Genomic DNA, 19,347 nt, shown 5'->3' on the forward strand with positions numbered 1-19,347 from the left:
GAGTGTGAGAGAGAGAAGAGTGGACGGTGAGTGTGATAGAGAGCAGGCGGCACGGTGAGTGTGAGAGCAGAGGGCACGGTGAGTGTGAGAGAGAGCAGAGGGGACAGTGTGTGTGAGAGAGCAGAAAAGACGGTGAGTGTGAGAGAGAGCAGAGGGGACGGTGAGTGTAAGAGAGAGCAGAAGGGACGGTGAGTGTGAGAGAAAGAAGAGGGGACGGTGAGTGTGAGAGAGAGCAGAGGTTCAGTGAGGATGAGAGAGCAGAGGGGACGGTGAGTGTGAGAGAGAGCAGAGGGGACGGTGAGTGTGAGAGAACAGAGGGGCGGTGGATGAGAGAGAGCAGTGGGAGGTGAGTGTGTGACAGCAGAGTGGACGGTGAGTGTGAAAGAGAGCAGAGGGGACGGTGAGTGTGAGAGAGCAGAGGGGATGGTGAGTGTGTGACAGCAGAGGGGACAGTGAGTGTGAATGAGCAGAGGGGACAGTGAGTGTGTGAGAGAGCAGAGGGGACAGTGAGTGTGAGAGAGCAGAGGGGACAGTGAGTGTGAGAGAGCAGAAAAGACGGTGAGTGTGAGAGAGAGCATAGGGGACGGTGAGTGTGAGAGAAAGAAGAGGGGACAGTGAGTGTGTGAGAGAGCAGAGGGGACGGTGAGTGTGAGAGAGAGCAGAGGAGACAGTGAGTGTGAGAGAGCAGAGGGGACAGTGAGTGTGAGAGAGAGCAGAGGGGACGGTGAGTGTGAGAGCAGAGGGGACGGTGAGTGTGAGAGAGCAGAGGGGACGGTGAGTGTGAGAGAGCAGAGGGGACGGTGGGTGAGAGAGAGCAGTGGGAGGTGAGTGTGTGACAGCAGAGTGGACGGTGAGTGTGAGAGAGAGCAGAGGGGACGGTGAGTGTGAGAGAGCAGAGGGGATGGTGAGTGTGTGACAGCCGAGGGGATAGTGAGTGTGAATGAGCAGAGGAGACAGTGAGTGTGTGAGAGAGCAGAGGGGACAGTGAGTGTGAGAGAGCAGTGGGGATGGTGAGTGTGAGAGAGAGCAGAGGGGACGGTGAGTGTGAGACAGCAGAGGGGACGGTGAGTGTGAGAGAGAGCAGCGGGAATGGTGAGTGTGAGAGAGAGCAGAGGGGACGGTGAGTGTGAGAGAGAGCAGAGGGGATTGTGAGTGTGAGAGAGAGCAGAGGGGACGGTGAGTGTGAGACAGCAGAGGGGACAGTGAGTGTGAGAGAGAGCAGCAGGAACGGTGAATGTGAGAGAGAGCAGAGGGGACAGTGAGTGTGAGAGAGAGCAGAGGGGATTGTGAGTGTGAGAGAGAGCAGAGGGGACAGTGAGTGTGAGAGCAGAGGGGACGGTGGGTGAGAGTGAGCAGGGGGAGGTGAGTGTGTGACAGCAGAGGGGACAGTGAGTGTGAGAGAGAGCAGAGGGGACTGTGGGTGTGAGCGAGAGCAGAGGGGACGGTGGGTGAGAGTGAGCAGGGGGAGGTGTGTGTGTGACAGCAGAGGGGACGGTGAGTGTGAGAGAGCAGAGGGGACTGTAAGTGTGAGAGCAGAGGGGACGGTGAGTGTGAGAGCAGAGGGGACGGTGAGTGTGAGAGAGAGCAGGGGGAGGTGAGTGTGAGAGAGCAGAGGGGACAGTGAGTGTGAGAGAGCAGAAAAGACGGTGAGTGTGAGAGAGAGCAGAGGGGACGGTGAGTGTGAGAGAGAGCAGAGGGGACGGTGAGTGTGTGAGAGAGCAGAGGAGACAGTGAGTGTGAGAGAGCAGAGGGGACAGTGAGTGTGAGAGAGAGCTGAGGGGATGGTGAGTATGAGAGAGCAGAGGGGATGGTGAGTGTGAGAGAGAGCAGAGGGGACGGTGAGTGTGAGAGAGCAGAGGGGACGGTGAGTGTGAGAGAGCAGAGGGGACGGTGGGTGAGAGTGAGCAGGGGGAGGTGAGTGTGTGAATGAGCAGAGTGGACGGTGGATGAGAGTGAGCAGGGGGAAGTGAGTGTGTGACAGCAGAGTGGACGGTGAGTGTGAGAGAGCTGAGGGGAAGGTGAGTGTGAGAGCAGAGGGGACGGTGAGTGTGTGAGAAAGAAGAGGGGATGGTGAGTGTGTGAGATAGCAGAGGGGACTGTGAGTGTGAGAGAGCAGAGGGGATGGTGAGTGTGAGAGAGCAGAGGGGACAGTGAGTGTGAGAGAGCAGAAAAGACGGTGAGTGTGAGATAAAAAGGAGGGGACGGTGAGTGTGAGAGAGAGCAGAGGGGACGGTGAGTGTGAGACAGCAGAGGGGACGGTGAGTGTGAGAGAGAGCAGCGGGAATGGTGAGTGTGAGAGAGAGCAGAGGGGACGGTGAGTGTGAGAGAGAGCAGAGGGGATTGTGAGTGTGAGAGAGAGCAGAGGGGACGGTGAGTGTGAGACAGCAGAGGGGACAGTGAGTGTGAGAGAGAGCAGCAGGAACGGTGAATGTGGGAGAGAGCAGAGGGGACGGTGAGTGTGAGAGAGAGCAGAGGGGGGTTGTGAGTGTGAGAGAGAGCAGAGGGGACGGTGAGTGTGAGAGCAGAGGGGACGGTGAGTGTGAGAGAGAGCAGAGGGGATGGTGAGTGTGAGAGAGAGCAGAGGGGACGGTGAGTGTGAGAGAGCAGAAAAGACGGTGAGTGTGTGAGAGAGCAGAGGGGACGGTAAGTGTGAGCGAGAGCAGAGGGGACGGTGAGTGTGAGAGAGAGCAGAGGGGACAGTGAGTGTGAGAGAGAGCAGAGGGGACTGTGAGTGTGAGAGAGCTGAGGGGATGGTGAGTGTGAGCGAGAGCAGAGGGGAGGGTGAGTGTGAGCAAGAGCAGAGAGGACGGTGAGTGTGAGAGAGAGCAAAAAGGACGGTGAGTGTGAGAGAGAGCAGAGGGGACGGTGAGTGTAAGAGAGAGCAGAGGGGACGGTGCGTGTGTAAGAGAGCAGAGGGGACAGTGAGTGTGTGAGAGAGCAGAGGGGACGGTGAGTGTGAGTGAGAGCAGAGGGGACTGTGAGTATGAGAGAGCAGAAAAGACGGTGAGTGTGAGAGAGAGAGAAGAGGGGACGGCGAGTGTAAGAGAGAGCAGAGGGGACGGTGAGTGTGAGAGAAAGAAAAGGGGATGGTGAGTGTGAGAGAGAACAGAGGGGACGGTGAGTGTGAGAGAGAGCAGAGGGGACGGTGAGTGTAAGAGAGAGCAGAGGGGACGGTGAGTGTGAGAGAAAGAAAAGGGGATGGTGAGTGTGAGAGAGAACAGAGGGGACGGTGAGTGTGAGAGAGCAGAGGGGACAGTGAGTGTGAGAGAGAGAAGAGTGGACGGTGAGTGTGATAGAGAGCAGGCGGCACGGTGAGTGTGAGAGCAGAGGGCACGGTGAGTGTGAGAGAGAGCAGAGGGGACAGTGTGTGTGAGAGAGCAGAAAAGACGGTGAGTGTGAGAGAGAGCAGAGGGGACGGTGAGTGTGAGAGAGAGCAGAGGGGATTGTGAGTGTGAGAGAGAGCAGAGGGGACGGTGAGTGTGAGACAGCAGAGGGGACAGTGAGTGTGAGAGAGAGCAGCAGGAACGGTGAATGTGGGAGAGAGCAGAGGGGACGGTGAGTGTGAGAGAGAGCAGAGGGGGGTTGTGAGTGTGAGAGAGAGCAGAGGGGACGGTGAGTGTGAGAGCAGAGGGGACGGTGAGTGTGAGAGAGAGCAGAGGGGATGGTGAGTGTGAGAGAGAGCAGAGGGGACGGTGAGTGTGAGAGAGCAGAAAAGACGGTGAGTGTGTGAGAGAGCAGAGGGGACGGTAAGTGTGAGCGAGAGCAGAGGGGACGGTGAGTGTGAGAGAGAGCAGAGGGGACAGTGAGTGTGAGAGAGAGCAGAGGGGACTGTGAGTGTGAGAGAGCTGAGGGGATGGTGAGTGTGAGCGAGAGCAGAGGGGAGGGTGAGTGTGAGCAAGAGCAGAGAGGACGGTGAGTGTGAGAGAGAGCAAAAAGGACGGTGAGTGTGAGAGAGAGCAGAGGGGACGGTGAGTGTAAGAGAGAGCAGAGGGGACGGTGCGTGTGTAAGAGAGCAGAGGGGACAGTGAGTGTGTGAGAGAGCAGAGGGGACGGTGAGTGTGAGTGAGAGCAGAGGGGACTGTGAGTATGAGAGAGCAGAAAAGACGGTGAGTGTGAGAGAGAGAGAAGAGGGGACGGCGAGTGTAAGAGAGAGCAGAGGGGACGGTGAGTGTGAGAGAAAGAAAAGGGGATGATGAGTGTGAGAGAGAACAGAGGGGACGGTGAGTGTGAGAGAGAGCAGAGGGGACGGTGAGTGTAAGAGAGAGCAGAGGGGACGGTGAGTGTGAGAGAAAGAAAAGGGGATGGTGAGTGTGAGAGAGAACAGAGGGGACGGTGAGTGTGAGAGAGCAGAGGGGACAGTGAGTGTGAGAGAGAGAAGAGTGGACGGTGAGTGTGATAGAGAGCAGGCGGCACGGTGAGTGTGAGAGCAGAGGGCACGGTGAGTGTGAGAGAGAGCAGAGGGGACAGTGTGTGTGAGAGAGCAGAAAAGACGGTGAGTGTGAGAGAGAGCAGAGGGGACGGTGAGTGTAAGAGAGAGCAGAAGGGACGGTGAGTGTGAGAGAAAGAAGAGGGGACGGTGAGTGTGAGAGAGAGCAGAGGTTCAGTGAGGATGAGAGAGCAGAGGGGACGGTGAGTGTGAGAGAGAGCAGAGGGGACGGTGAGTGTGAGAGAACAGAGGGGCGGTGGATGAGAGAGAGCAGTGGGAGGTGAGTGTGTGACAGCAGAGTGGACGGTGAGTGTGAAAGAGAGCAGAGGGGACGGTGAGTGTGAGAGAGCAGAGGGGATGGTGAGTGTGTGACAGCAGAGGGGACAGTGAGTGTGAATGAGCAGAGGGGACAGTGAGTGTGTGAGAGAGCAGAGGGGACAGTGAGTGTGAGAGAGCAGAGGGGACAGTGAGTGTGAGAGAGCAGAAAAGACGGTGAGTGTGAGAGAGAGCATAGGGGACGGTGAGTGTGAGAGAAAGAAGAGGGGACAGTGAGTGTGTGAGAGAGCAGAGGGGACGGTGAGTGTGAGAGAGAGCAGAGGAGACAGTGAGTGTGAGAGAGCAGAGGGGACAGTGAGTGTGAGAGAGAGCAGAGGGGACGGTGAGTGTGAGAGCAGAGGGGACGGTGAGTGTGAGAGAGCAGAGGGGACGGTGAGTGTGAGAGAGCAGAGGGGACGGTGGGTGAGAGAGAGCAGTGGGAGGTGAGTGTGTGACAGCAGAGTGGACGGTGAGTGTGAGAGAGAGCAGAGGGGACGGTGAGTGTGAGAGAGCAGAGGGGATGGTGAGTGTGTGACAGCCGAGGGGATAGTGAGTGTGAATGAGCAGAGGAGACAGTGAGTGTGTGAGAGAGCAGAGGGGACAGTGAGTGTGAGAGAGCAGAGGGGATGGTGAGTGTGAGAGAGAGCAGAGGGGACGGTGAGTGTGAGACAGCAGAGGGGACGGTGAGTGTGAGAGAGAGCAGCGGGAATGGTGAGTGTGAGAGAGAGCAGAGGGGACGGTGAGTGTGAGAGAGAGCAGAGGGGATTGTGAGTGTGAGAGAGAGCAGAGGGGACGGTGAGTGTGAGACAGCAGAGGGGACAGTGAGTGTGAGAGAGAGCAGCAGGAACGGTGAATGTGAGAGAGAGCAGAGGGGACAGTGAGTGTGAGAGAGAGCAGAGGGGATTGTGAGTGTGAGAGAGAGCAGAGGGGACAGTGAGTGTGAGAGCAGAGGGGACGGTGGGTGAGAGTGAGCAGGGGGAGGTGAGTGTGTGACAGCAGAGGGGACAGTGAGTGTGAGAGAGAGCAGAGGGGACTGTGGGTGTGAGCGAGAGCAGAGGGGACGGTGGGTGAGAGTGAGCAGGGGGAGGTGTGTGTGTGACAGCAGAGGGGACGGTGAGTGTGAGAGAGCAGAGGGGACTGTAAGTGTGAGAGCAGAGGGGACGGTGAGTGTGAGAGCAGAGGGGACGGTGAGTGTGAGAGAGAGCAGGGGGAGGTGAGTGTGAGAGAGCAGAGGGGACAGTGAGTGTGAGAGAGCAGAAAAGACGGTGAGTGTGAGAGAGAGCAGAGGGGACGGTGAGTGTGAGAGAGAGCAGAGGGGACGGTGAGTGTGTGAGAGAGCAGAGGAGACAGTGAGTGTGAGAGAGCAGAGGGGACAGTGAGTGTGAGAGAGAGCTGAGGGGATGGTGAGTGTGAGAGAGCAGAGGGGATGGTGAGTGTGAGAGAGAGCAGAGGGGACGGTGAGTGTGAGAGAGCAGAGGGGACGGTGAGTGTGAGAGAGCAGAGGGGACGGTGGGTGAGAGTGAGCAGGGGGAGGTGAGTGTGTGAATGAGCAGAGTGGACGGTGGATGAGAGTGAGCAGGGGGAAGTGAGTGTGTGACAGCAGAGTGGACGGTGAGTGTGAGAGAGCTGAGGGGAAGGTGAGTGTGAGAGCAGAGGGGACGGTGAGTGTGTGAGAAAGAAGAGGGGATGGTGAGTGTGTGAGATAGCAGAGGGGACTGTGAGTGTGAGAGAGCAGAGGGGATGGTGAGTGTGAGAGAGCAGAGGGGACAGTGAGTGTGAGAGAGCAGAAAAGACGGTGAGTGTGAGATAAAAAGGAGGGGACGGTGAGTGTGAGAGAGAGCAGAGGGGACGGTGAGTGTGAGACAGCAGAGGGGACGGTGAGTGTGAGAGAGAGCAGCGGGAATGGTGAGTGTGAGAGAGAGCAGAGGGGACGGTGAGTGTGAGAGAGAGCAGAGGGGATTGTGAGTGTGAGAGAGAGCAGAGGGGACGGTGAGTGTGAGACAGCAGAGGGGACAGTGAGTGTGAGAGAGAGCAGCAGGAACGGTGAATGTGGGAGAGAGCAGAGGGGACGGTGAGTGTGAGAGAGAGCAGAGGGGGGTTGTGAGTGTGAGAGAGAGCAGAGGGGACGGTGAGTGTGAGAGCAGAGGGGACGGTGAGTGTGAGAGAGAGCAGAGGGGATGGTGAGTGTGAGAGAGAGCAGAGGGGACGGTGAGTGTGAGAGAGAGCAGAGGGGATGGTGAGTGTGAGAGAGAGCAGAGGGGATGGTGAGAGTGATAGAGAGCAGAGGGGACGGTGAGTGTGTGAGAGAGCAGAGGGGACGGTGAGTGTGTGAGAGAGCAGAGGGGACGGTGAGTGTGAGAGAGCAGGGGGTGGTGAGTGTGTGACAGCAGAGGGGACGGTGAGTGTAAGAGAGAGCAGGGGGGACGGTGAGTGTGAGGGAGCAGAGGGGACGGTGAGTGTGAGAGAGAGCAGACGGGACTGTGAGTGTGAGTGAGAGCAGAGGGGACGGTGAGTGTGAGAGAGCAGAGGGGACAGTGAGGGTGAGAGAGAGCAGAGGGGACGGTGAGTGTGAGAGAGAGCAGAGGAGACAGTGAGTGTGAGAGAGCAGAGGGGACGGTGAGTGTGTGAGAGAGCAGAGGGGACGGTGAGTGTGTGAGAGAGCAGAGGGGACGGTGAGTGTGTGAGAGAGCAGAGGAGACGGTGAGTGTGAGAGAGAGCAGAGGGGACGGTGAGGGTGAGAGACAGCAGAGGGGCCAGTGAGTGTGTGAGAGAGCAGAGGGGACAGTGAGTGTGAGAGAGAGCAGAGGAACCGGTGAGTGTGTGAGAGAGCAGACAGGACGGTGAGTGTGAGAGAGCAGAGGGGACGGTGAGTGTGAGAGAGAGCAGAGGGGACGGTGAGTGTGTGAGAGAGCAGAGGGGATAGTGAGTGTGAGAGAGCAGAAAAGACGGTGAGTGTGTGAGAGAGCAGAGGGGACGGTAAGTGTGAGCGAGAGCAGAGGGGACGGTGAGTGTGAGAGAGAGCAGAGGGGACAGTGAGTGTGAGAGAGAGCAGAGGGGACTGTGAGTGTGAGAGAGCTGAGGGGATGGTGAGTGTGAGCGAGAGCAGAGGGGAGGGTGAGTGTGAGCAAGAGCAGAGAGGACGGTGAGTGTGAGAGAGAGCAAAAAGGACGGTGAGTGTGAGAGAGAGCAGAGGGGACGGTGAGTGTAAGAGAGAGCAGAGGGGACGGTGCGTGTGTAAGAGAGCAGAGGGGACAGTGAGTGTGTGAGAGAGCAGAGGGGACGGTGAGTGTGAGTGAGAGCAGAGGGGACTGTGAGTATGAGAGAGCAGAAAAGACGGTGAGTGTGAGAGAGAGAGAAGAGGGGACGGCGAGTGTAAGAGAGAGCAGAGGGGACGGTGAGTGTGAGAGAAAGAAAAGGGGATGGTGAGTGTGAGAGAGAACAGAGGGGACGGTGAGTGTGAGAGAGAGCAGAGGGGACGGTGAGTGTAAGAGAGAGCAGAGGGGACGGTGAGTGTGAGAGAAAGAAAAGGGGATGGTGAGTGTGAGAGAGAACAGAGGGGACGGTGAGTGTGAGAGAGCAGAGGGGACAGTGAGTGTGAGAGAGAGAAGAGTGGACGGTGAGTGTGATAGAGAGCAGGCGGCACGGTGAGTGTGAGAGCAGAGGGCACGGTGAGTGTGAGAGAGAGCAGAGGGGACAGTGTGTGTGAGAGAGCAGAAAAGACGGTGAGTGTGAGAGAGAGCAGAGGGGACGGTGAGTGTAAGAGAGAGCAGAAGGGACGGTGAGTGTGAGAGAAAGAAGAGGGGACGGTGAGTGTGAGAGAGAGCAGAGGTTCAGTGAGGATGAGAGAGCAGAGGGGACGGTGAGTGTGAGAGAGAGCAGAGGGGACGGTGAGTGTGAGAGAACAGAGGGGCGGTGGATGAGAGAGAGCAGTGGGAGGTGAGTGTGTGACAGCAGAGTGGACGGTGAGTGTGAAAGAGAGCAGAGGGGACGGTGAGTGTGAGAGAGCAGAGGGGATGGTGAGTGTGTGACAGCAGAGGGGACAGTGAGTGTGAATGAGCAGAGGGGACAGTGAGTGTGTGAGAGAGCAGAGGGGACAGTGAGTGTGAGAGAGCAGAGGGGACAGTGAGTGTGAGAGAGCAGAAAAGACGGTGAGTGTGAGAGAGAGCATAGGGGACGGTGAGTGTGAGAGAAAGAAGAGGGGACAGTGAGTGTGTGAGAGAGCAGAGGGGACGGTGAGTGTGAGAGAGAGCAGAGGAGACAGTGAGTGTGAGAGAGCAGAGGGGACAGTGAGTGTGAGAGAGAGCAGAGGGGACGGTGAGTGTGAGAGCAGAGGGGACGGTGAGTGTGAGAGAGCAGAGGGGACGGTGAGTGTGAGAGAGCAGAGGGGACGGTGGGTGAGAGAGAGCAGTGGGAGGTGAGTGTGTGACAGCAGAGTGGACGGTGAGTGTGAGAGAGAGCAGAGGGGACGGTGAGTGTGAGAGAGCAGAGGGGATGGTGAGTGTGTGACAGCCGAGGGGATAGTGAGTGTGAATGAGCAGAGGAGACAGTGAGTGTGTGAGAGAGCAGAGGGGACAGTGAGTGTGAGAGAGCAGAGGGGATGGTGAGTGTGAGAGAGAGCAGAGGGGACGGTGAGTGTGAGACAGCAGAGGGGACGGTGAGTGTGAGAGAGAGCAGCGGGAATGGTGAGTGTGAGAGAGAGCAGAGGGGACGGTGAGTGTGAGAGAGAGCAGAGGGGATTGTGAGTGTGAGAGAGAGCAGAGGGGACGGTGAGTGTGAGACAGCAGAGGGGACAGTGAGTGTGAGAGAGAGCAGCAGGAACGGTGAATGTGAGAGAGAGCAGAGGGGACAGTGAGTGTGAGAGAGAGCAGAGGGGATTGTGAGTGTGAGAGAGAGCAGAGGGGACAGTGAGTGTGAGAGCAGAGGGGACGGTGGGTGAGAGTGAGCAGGGGGAGGTGAGTGTGTGACAGCAGAGGGGACAGTGAGTGTGAGAGAGAGCAGAGGGGACTGTGGGTGTGAGCGAGAGCAGAGGGGACGGTGGGTGAGAGTGAGCAGGGGGAGGTGTGTGTGTGACAGCAGAGGGGACGGTGAGTGTGAGAGAGCAGAGGGGACTGTAAGTGTGAGAGCAGAGGGGACGGTGAGTGTGAGAGCAGAGGGGACGGTGAGTGTGAGAGAGAGCAGGGGGAGGTGAGTGTGAGAGAGCAGAGGGGACAGTGAGTGTGAGAGAGCAGAAAAGACGGTGAGTGTGAGAGAGAGCAGAGGGGACGGTGAGTGTGAGAGAGAGCAGGGGGGACGGTGAGTGTGTGAGAGAGCAGAGGAGACAGTGAGTGTGAGAGAGCAGAGGGGACAGTGAGTGTGAGAGAGAGCTGAGGGGATGGTGAGTGTGAGAGAGCAGAGGGGATGGTGAGTGTGAGAGAGAGCAGAGGGGACGGTGAGTGTGAGAGAGCAGAGGGGACGGTGAGTGTGAGAGAGCAGAGGGGACGGTGGGTGAGAGTGAGCAGGGGGAGGTGAGTGTGTGAATGAGCAGAGTGGACGGTGGATGAGAGTGAGCAGGGGGAAGTGAGTGTGTGACAGCAGAGTGGACGGTGAGTGTGAGAGAGCTGAGGGGAAGGTGAGTGTGAGAGCAGAGGGGACGGTGAGTGTGTGAGAAAGAAGAGGGGATGGTGAGTGTGTGAGATAGCAGAGGGGACTGTGAGTGTGAGAGAGCAGAGGGGATGGTGAGTGTGAGAGAGCAGAGGGGACAGTGAGTGTGAGAGAGCAGAAAAGACGGTGAGTGTGAGATAAAAAGGAGGGGACGGTGAGTGTGAGAGAGAGCAGAGGGGACGGTGAGTGTGAGACAGCAGAGGGGACGGTGAGTGTGAGAGAGAGCAGCGGGAATGGTGAGTGTGAGAGAGAGCAGAGGGGACGGTGAGTGTGAGAGAGAGCAGAGGGGATTGTGAGTGTGAGAGAGAGCAGAGGGGACGGTGAGTGTGAGACAGCAGAGGGGACAGTGAGTGTGAGAGAGAGCAGCAGGAACGGTGAATGTGGGAGAGAGCAGAGGGGACGGTGAGTGTGAGAGAGAGCAGAGGGGGGTTGTGAGTGTGAGAGAGAGCAGAGGGGACGGTGAGTGTGAGAGCAGAGGGGACGGTGGGTGAGAGTGAGCAGGGGGAGGTGAGTGTGTGACAGCAGAGGGGACGGTGAGTGTGAGAGAGCTGAGGGGAAGGTGAGTGTGAGAGCAGAGGGGACGGTGAGTGTGAGAGAAAGAAGAGGGGACAGTGAGTGTGTGAGAGAGCAGAGGGGGCGGTAAGTGTGAGAGAGAGCAGGGGGGACGGTGAGTGTGTGAGAGAGCAGAGGAAGACAGTGAGTGTGAGAGAGCAGAGGGGACAGTGAGTGTGTGAGAGAGCAGAGGGGACGGTGATTGTGTGAGAGAGCAGAGGGGACGGTGAGTGTGTGAGAGAGCAGAGGGGACGGTGAGTGTGAGAGACAGCAGAGGGGAGGGTGAGTGTGAGAGAGAGCAGAGGGGACGGTGAGTGTGAGAGACAGCAGAGGGGAAGGTGAGTGTGTGAGAGCAGAGGGGACGGTGAGTGTGTGAGAGAGCAGAGGAGATCGTATGTGTGAGTGAGAGCAGAGGGGACGGTGAGTGTGAGAGAGAGCTGAGGGGACGGTGAGTGTGAGAGAGAGCAGAGGTGAGATTGGGAGTGATGAGGGTGACCCGAGATTGGGAGGTGGTGATTGTGGATGTGAGGGTGCGAACATTGAGGAGATATCGGCGTTGGGGCTGCTGTTCCTACCAGCCCATGATCAGGAGGAGGGACTCACCATCGCCATGGTGATCAGCTTTTTCATCTCGTCCACTTGGCTCCTGAGTGCTGCCGTCTCCCTGTTTGGGGTGAGGAAGGGAGGGGACAGAAACCCGTTAAAAAGGCCCTTCCTGTTCATTTCCCTTTCCGACTGCACGGTGGGGATCTGGGCTGGGGCTTGGCCAGCTCCAATGGTGCAGTGGGGGGAACATGCAAACTCCACACGGACAGTCGCCCCACCCCGAGGGTGGGATCGAACCCAGGTCCCTGGCACCGTGAGGCAGTGGTGCTGAGCACTGAGCCGCTGTACCACCTCTTGGTGTTTGAGGTGGGATGCCTTCAGTCTCAGTGTGGTGCGGGTGGGCACTGGACGGAAGTGAAACCCTCCCTTGGGAGATTTAAGACACCTGCACCTACGCCACCCCCCACCCCCTCTGCAAGAGAGTGTGTGTGTGTGTGGGGTTCCCCTGGTTGTGGGGGCTCACTGTCTCAAGGGTAAGGGGACTGTCTTACATCAGACCATTTTGAATGATTGCTGATTTCCCCCCGGGGGGAGGGCAGGGGGGCGTTGTGCACGCTCCACTGTCAAGGACTTTGAAGGCCGGGATCAGCAGATCTTCATCCTCTCGGGTCATCGAGAAATCTGGTGGGAGGGTGGGAAACTGGAGCCGAGAGCCCCATGAACAGCCAGGATTGTGCTGAGAGAGACAGGACAGGCTCGATGGCCCGAATGGTTACGTTCTGCTGTTCCTCGTGTTCTTATACGTGGGTGCGCATGCCGCAGCTATAACCTCTCCAACGAGGGAGGACAGTCCATGGACACCCATTGATAAAGGTTGGCCAACATTACATCGCCCAACCAACCTCGCCAATCCCCAAGCCCCTGCGTTTCTCCATCTCTGAGGGAATATGGATGAAAGCAAGAGCAGGGAGAGGATTAAATTGGAGGAATGTTCACACAAGCGACAGCGGTAAACCACAGGAACCAGACACTGGAGAGGAGACGGACCTGGTGCAGAAGATTTTCACTTGACCCTCGATGGAGCAAAAATGCCAGAATGCCAATTTTCAGACGGTTCCAACAATCCCCACGACGGGAAAACAAAAAGGGTGGTGATTGTTGGGAACGTCCATTCTGATTGGCCGACGCAGCCCCCCCCCCCCCCGAGCTCTGTGGATGAACAACTTCCTTTTGGCTTGCAGAGAACGGGTCCCTCCAAACGGACCCGTCACTGACAGCAAGGTGAAAACCCATGGGAAGCGTGTTGCTCGTATCACGCGATATCGAGGTAACGCGCGACACGGAGGTTTGGGGGGTGGCACGGCGGCTCAGTGGCGGGTCGTGCTGCTTCACAGCACCAGGGACCAAAGTTCAATTCCAGCCTCGGGCCACTCTCTGTGTGGAGTCTGCAAATTTTCTCAAAGTGTCTGTGGGGGTTTCCTCCGGGTGCTCCGGTTTCCGCCCACTGTCCAAATATGTGCAGGTTAGGGTGGATTGGCCATACTAAATTACCCATAGTGCCCAGAGATGTGGTTAGAGTGGATTGGCCATGTTAAATTACCCATAGTGCCCAGGGATGTGCAGGTTAGGGTGGATTGGCCATGCTAAATTACCCATAGTGCCCAGGGATGTGGTTAGAGTGGATTGGCCATGTTAAATTACCCATAGTGCCCAGGGATGTGCAGGTTAGGGTGGATTGGCCACACTAAATTACCCATAATGCCCAGGGATGTGTAGGTTAGGTGCGTTAGTCAGGGTTGAGTATAGAGTAATAGGGTTGGGGGAATGGGTCTAAGTGGGTTACTCTTCGGAGGGTTGGTGCGGACCTGTTGGGCCGAAGGGCCTGTTTCCACATGGTGGGGATTCTGCGATTCACTGAGTGTGAAGGTGCGTTAAATCTGGACGATGGAGACACTCCCACTTACTTCTCCTGCAGTCTGATCTTGCACTGCGCCTCCTGCAGGGCAGCCTCCATTTTGGAAATCTTGTGCTTGTAGAAGGAAAGAAGTAGCTCTGCCTGCTTCCTCTGGAACCTGGTCACCTGGGAAGGAGCAGGCAGACAGGTCAGGGAGCAGATCCAGGGTCAGACATACAGCACCGCCCCCCCCCAGGGGGGGGATGAAGAATCCAGCGTCCCTGGTTTCAGTGCGGGGCGGAGGGGGGGGTGTCGCCCATAGATATGTTGGGGGTCACCAGCTCCGAGACGGTAACAGTGCGAACAGCACCCCGCCCCCCCAGGCGACCCCTTTAAATCACTGCAGCAGATTAGACAGTGGTTGCTGCCGAACACAGCGACCCTCGAGGTCTGAATCCGAGCCTGAGAAACTTAATAGCAACGAAGGTGTTTTGGAATGTGGATTAAACAGCCACCGCACGCAGGAAAGGTATAAAAGACACATATTAGGGACAACTTTTTCACGAAGGGGGTGGTACGTGTATGGAATGAGCTGCCAGAGGAAGTGGTGGAGGCTGGTACAATGACAGCGTTTAAAAGGTGGACGGGGACATGAATAGGAAGGGTATGGGCCGAGCGCTGGCAGGTGGGAATAGACTAGGTTAGGGATATCTGGGTCGGCACCAACGAACTGGACCCTGTGTGATTCTGTGTGGAAGTGAAAAATACATTTAAAAAAGTTACCCAGTCCACCATGAATTGCAAATTCGCACCATAACCTTTGATGGCACAACACATCACATGCCCTTAGGGGGTTTGTAATCACAGGAAGACCCACAGACCCTGTGTGATTCTGTGTGGATGTGTAATCACAGGGAGTGAGACTGACCCTGTGTGATTCTGTGTGGATGTGTAATCACAGGGAGTGAGACGGACCCTGTGTGATTCTGTGAGGATGTGTAATCACAGGGAGTGATACTGACCCTGTGTCATTCTGTGTGGACGTGTAATCACAGGGTGTGATACTGACCCTGTGTGATTCTGTGTGGATGTGTAATCACAGGGAGTGAGACTGACCCTGTGTGATTCTGTGTGGATGTGTAATCACAGGGAGTGAGACTGACCCTGTGTGATTCTGAGTGGAGGTGTAATCACAGGGAGTGAGACTGACCCTGTGTGATTCTGTGTGGATGTGTAATCACAGGGAGTGAGACTGACCCTGTGTGATTCTGTGTGGATGTGTAATCACAGGGATTGATACTGACCCTGTGTGATTCTGTGTGGAGGTGTAATCACAGGGAGTGAGACTGACCCTGTGTGATTCTGTGTGGATGTGTAATCACAGGGAGTGAGACTGACCCTGTGTGATTCTGTGTGGATGTGTAATCACAGGGAGTGAGACTGACCCTGTGTGATTCTGTGTGGATGTGTAATCACAGGGAGTGATAGTGACCCTGCGTGATTCTGTGTGGATGTGCAATCACAGGGAGTGATACTGACCCTGTGTGATTCTGTGTGGATGTGTAATCACAGGGAGTGATACTGACCCTGTGTGATTCTGTGTGGATGTGTAATCACAGGGAGTGAGACTGACCCTGTGTGATTCTGTGTGGATGTGTAATCACAGGGAGTGATACTGACCCTGTGTGATTCTGTGTGGAAGTGTAATCACAGGGATTGATACTGACCCTGTGTGATTCTGTGTGGAGGTGTAATCACAGGGAGTGAGACTGACCCTGTGTGATTCTGTGTGGATGTGTAATCACAGGGAGTGAGACTGACCCTGTGTGATTCTGTGTGGATGTGTAATCACAGGGAGTGAGACTGACCCTGTGTGATTCTGTGTGGATGTGTAATCACAGGGAGTGATAGTGACCCTGCGTGATTCTGTGTGGATGTGTAATCACAGGGAGTAAGACTGACCCTGTGTGATTCTGTGTGAATGTGTAATCACAGGGAGTGAGACTGACCCTGTGTGATTCTGTGTGGATGTGTAATCACAGGGAGTGAGACTGACCCTGTGTGATTCTGTGTGGATGTGTAATCACAGGGAGTGATACTGACCCTGTGTGATTCTGTGTGGATGTGTAATCACAGGGAGTGAGACTGACCCTGTGTGATTCTGTGTGGATGTGTAATCACAGGGAGTGAGACTGACCCTGTGTGATTCTGTGTGGATGTGTAATCACAGGGAGTGAGACTGACCCTGTGTGATTCTGTGTGGACGTGTAATCACCGGGAGTAATACTGACCCTGTGTGATTCTGTGTGGATGTGTAATCAGTGGGAGTGATACTGACCCTGTGTGATTCTGTGTGGATGTGCAATCACAGGGAGTGAGACAGAGCCTGTGTGATTCTGTGTGGATGTGTAATCACCGGGAGTGATACTGACCCTGTGTGATTCTGTGTGGATGTGTAATCACAGGGAGTGATACTGACCCTGTGTGATTCTGTGTGGATGTGTAATCACAGGGAGTGATACTGACCGTGTGTGATTCTGTGTGGATGTGTAATCACAGGGAATGATATTGACCCTGTGTGATTCTGTGCGGATGTGTAATCACAGGGAGTGATACTGACCCTGTGTGATTCTGTGCGGATGTGTAATCACAGGGAGTGATACTGACCCTGTGTGATTCTGTGTGGATGCGTAATCACAGGGAGTGAGACTGACCCTGTGTCATTCTGTGTGGATGAGTAACCACAGGGAGTGATACAGACCCTGAGTGATTCTGTGTGGATGTGTAATCACAGGGAGTGATACTGACCCTGTGTGATTCTGTGTGGATGTGTAATCACAGGGAATGATATTGACCCTGTGTGATTCTGTGTGGATGTGTAATCACAGGGAGTGAGACTGACCCTGTGTGATTCTGTGTGGATGTGTAATCACAGGGAGTGAGACTGACCCTGTGTGATTCTGTGTGGATGTGTAATCACAGGGAGTGATACTGACCCTGTGTGATTCTGTGTGGATGTGTAATCAGTGGGAGAGAGACTGACCCTGTGTGATTCTGTGTAGATGTGTAATCACAGGGCGTGAGACTGACCCTGTGTGATTCTGTGTGGATGTGTAAACACAGGGAGTGAGACTGACCCTGTGTGATTCTGTGTGGATGTGTAATCACAGGGAGTGATACTGACCCTGTGTGATTCTGTGTGGATGTGTAATCACAGGGAGTGAGACTGACCCTGTGTGATTCTGTGTGGATGTGTAATCACAGGGAGTGATACTGACCCTGTGTGATTCTGTGTGGACGTGTAATCACCGGGAGTAATACTGACCCTGTGTGATTCTGTGTGGATGTGCAATCACAGGGAGTGATACTGACCCTGTGTGATTCTCTGTGGATGTGTAATCAGTGGGAGTGATACTGACCCTGTGTGATTCTGTGTGGATGTGTAATCACAGGGAGTGAGACTGAGCCTGTGTGATTCTGTGCGGATGTGTAATCACAGGGAGTGATACTGACCCTGTGTGATTCTGTGTGGACGTGTAATCACCGGGAGTAATACTGACCCTGTGTGATTCTGTGTGGATGTGCAATCACAGGGAGTGATACTGACCCTGTGTGATTCTCTGTGGATGTGTAATCAGTGGGAGTGATACTGACCCTGTGTGATTCTGTGTGGATGTGTAATCACAGGGAGTGAGACTGAGCCTGTGTGATTCTGTGCGGATGTGTAATCACAGGGAGTGATACTGACCCTGTGTGATTCTGTGTGGATGCGTAATCACAGGGAGTGAGACTGACCCTGTGTCATTCTGTGTGGATGAGTAACCACAGGGAGTGATACAGACCCTGTGTGATTCTGTGTGGATGTGTAATCACAGGGAGTGATACTGACCCTGTGTGATTCTGTGTGGATGTGTCATCACAGGGAATGATATTGACCCTGTGTGATTCTGTGTGGATGTGTAATCACAGGGAGTGAGACTGACCCTGTGTGATTCTGTGTGGATGTGTAATCACAGGGCATGATATTGACCCTGTGTGATTCTGTGTGGATGTGTAAGCACAGGGAATGATATTGACCCTGTGTGATTCTATGTGGATGTGTAATCACAGGATGTGATACTGACCTTGTGTGATTCTGTGTGGATGTGTAATCAGTGGGAGTGGGACTGACCCTGTGTGATTCTGTGTGGATGTGTAATCACAGGGAGTGAGACTGACCCTGTGTGATTCTGTGTGGATGTGTAATCACAGGGTGTGATTCTGACCCTGTGTGATTCTGTGTGGATGTGTAATCACAGGGAGCGGGACTGATCCTGTGTGATTCTGTGTGGATGTGTAATCACAGGGAGTGTGACTGACCCTGTGTGATTCTGTGTGGATGTGTAATCACCGGGAGTGATACTGACCCTGTGTGATTCTGTGTGGATGTGTAATCCCAGGGAGTGAGTCTGAACCTGCGTAATTCTGTGTGGATGTGTAATCACAGGGTGTGATACTGACCCTGTGTAATTCTGTGTGGATGTGTAATCAGTGGGAGTGAGACTGACCCTGTGTGATTCTCTGTGGATGAGTCATCACAGGGTGTGATACTGACCCTGTGTGATTCTGTGAGGATGTGTAATCACAGGGAGTGATACTGACCCTGTGTGATTCTGTGTGGATGTGTAATCACAGGGAGAGAGACTGACCCTGTGTGATTCTGTGTGGACGTGTAATCACCGGGAGTGATACTGACCCTGTGTGATTCTGTGTGGATGTGTAATCACGGGGAGTGAGACTGACCCTGTGTGATTCTGTGTGGACGTGTAATCACAGGGAATGAGACTGACCCTGTGTGATTCTGTGTGGATGTGTAATCACAGGGAGTGATACTGACCCTGTGTGATTCTGTGTGGATGGGTAATCACAGGGTGTGATACTGACCCTGTGTGATTCTGTGTGGATGTGTAATCACAGGGTGTGATAGTGACCCTGTGTGATTCTGTGTGGATGTGTAATCACAGGGAGTGAGACTGACCCTGTGTGATTCTGTGTGTATGCGTAATCACAGGGAGTGAGACTGACCCTGTGTGATTCTGTGTGGACGTGTAATCACAGGGAGTGAGACTGACCCTGTGTGATTCTGTGTGGACGTGTAATCACAGGGTGTGATACTGACCCTGTGTGATTCTGTGTGGATGTGTAATCACAGGGAGTGATACTGACCCTGTCTGATTCTGTGTGGATGTGTAATCACGGGGAGTGAGACTGACCCTGTGTGATTCTGTGTGGACGTGTAATCACCGGGAGTGATACTGACCCTGTGTGATTCTGTGTGGATGTGTAATCACAGGGAGTGAGACTGACCCTGTGTGATTCTGTGTGGATATGTAATCACAGGGTGTGATACTGACCCTGTGTGATTCTGTGTGGATGTGTAATCACAGGCAGTGAGACTGACCCTGTGTGATTCTGTGTGGATGTGTAATCACAGGGTGTGATACTGACCCTGTGTGATTCTGTGTGGACGTGTAATCACAGGGAGTGAGACTGACCCTGTGTGATTCTGTGTGGATGTGTAATCACAGGGAGCGAGACTGACCGTGTGTGATTCTGTGTGGATGTGTAATCACAGGGAGTGAGACTGACCCTGTGTGATTCTGTGTGGATGTGTAATCACAGGGAGTGAGACTGACCCTGTGTGATTCTGTGTGGATGTGTAATCACAGGGAGTGAGACTGACCCTGTGTGATTCTGTGTGGATGTGTAATCACAGGGAGTCAGACGGACCCTGTGTGATTCTGTGTGGATGTGTAATCACAGGGAGTGAGACTGACCCTGTGTGATTCTGTGTGGATGTGTAATCACAGGGTGTGATACTGACCCTGTGTGATTCTGTGTGGATGTGTAATCACAGGCAGTGAGACTGACCCTGTGTGATTCTGTGTGGATGTGTTATCACAGGGTGTGATACTGACCCTGTGTGATTCTGTGT

The 19,347-nt window shown here is 54.9% G+C and overlaps 1 protein-coding gene across 1 annotated transcript in view; it reads right to left on the bottom strand.

Moving 5' to 3' along the window:
• LOC122545955 (E3 ubiquitin-protein ligase RNF212B-like) overlaps positions 1 to 19,347 on the bottom strand; it is a 442,187-nt gene that overhangs the window by 319,588 nt on the left and 103,252 nt on the right. The window contains exons 4-5 of the mRNA XM_087974890.1: positions 13,444 to 13,559; positions 11,537 to 11,597 (exon numbers count right to left, since the gene is read on the bottom strand). Coding sequence (XP_087831016.1) covers positions 11,537 to 11,597; positions 13,444 to 13,559 — 177 coding nt within the window. The remainder of the gene's footprint in view (positions 1 to 11,536; positions 11,598 to 13,443; positions 13,560 to 19,347) is intronic.

The sequence above is a fragment of the Chiloscyllium plagiosum genome, unplaced genomic scaffold (genome assembly GCF_037043375.1).
Source record: "Chiloscyllium plagiosum isolate Xiang-an unplaced genomic scaffold, Cpla_swu_hap1 HiC_scaffold_27, whole genome shotgun sequence".
In the NCBI taxonomy this organism is placed as follows: Eukaryota; Metazoa; Chordata; class Chondrichthyes; order Orectolobiformes; family Hemiscylliidae; genus Chiloscyllium; species Chiloscyllium plagiosum.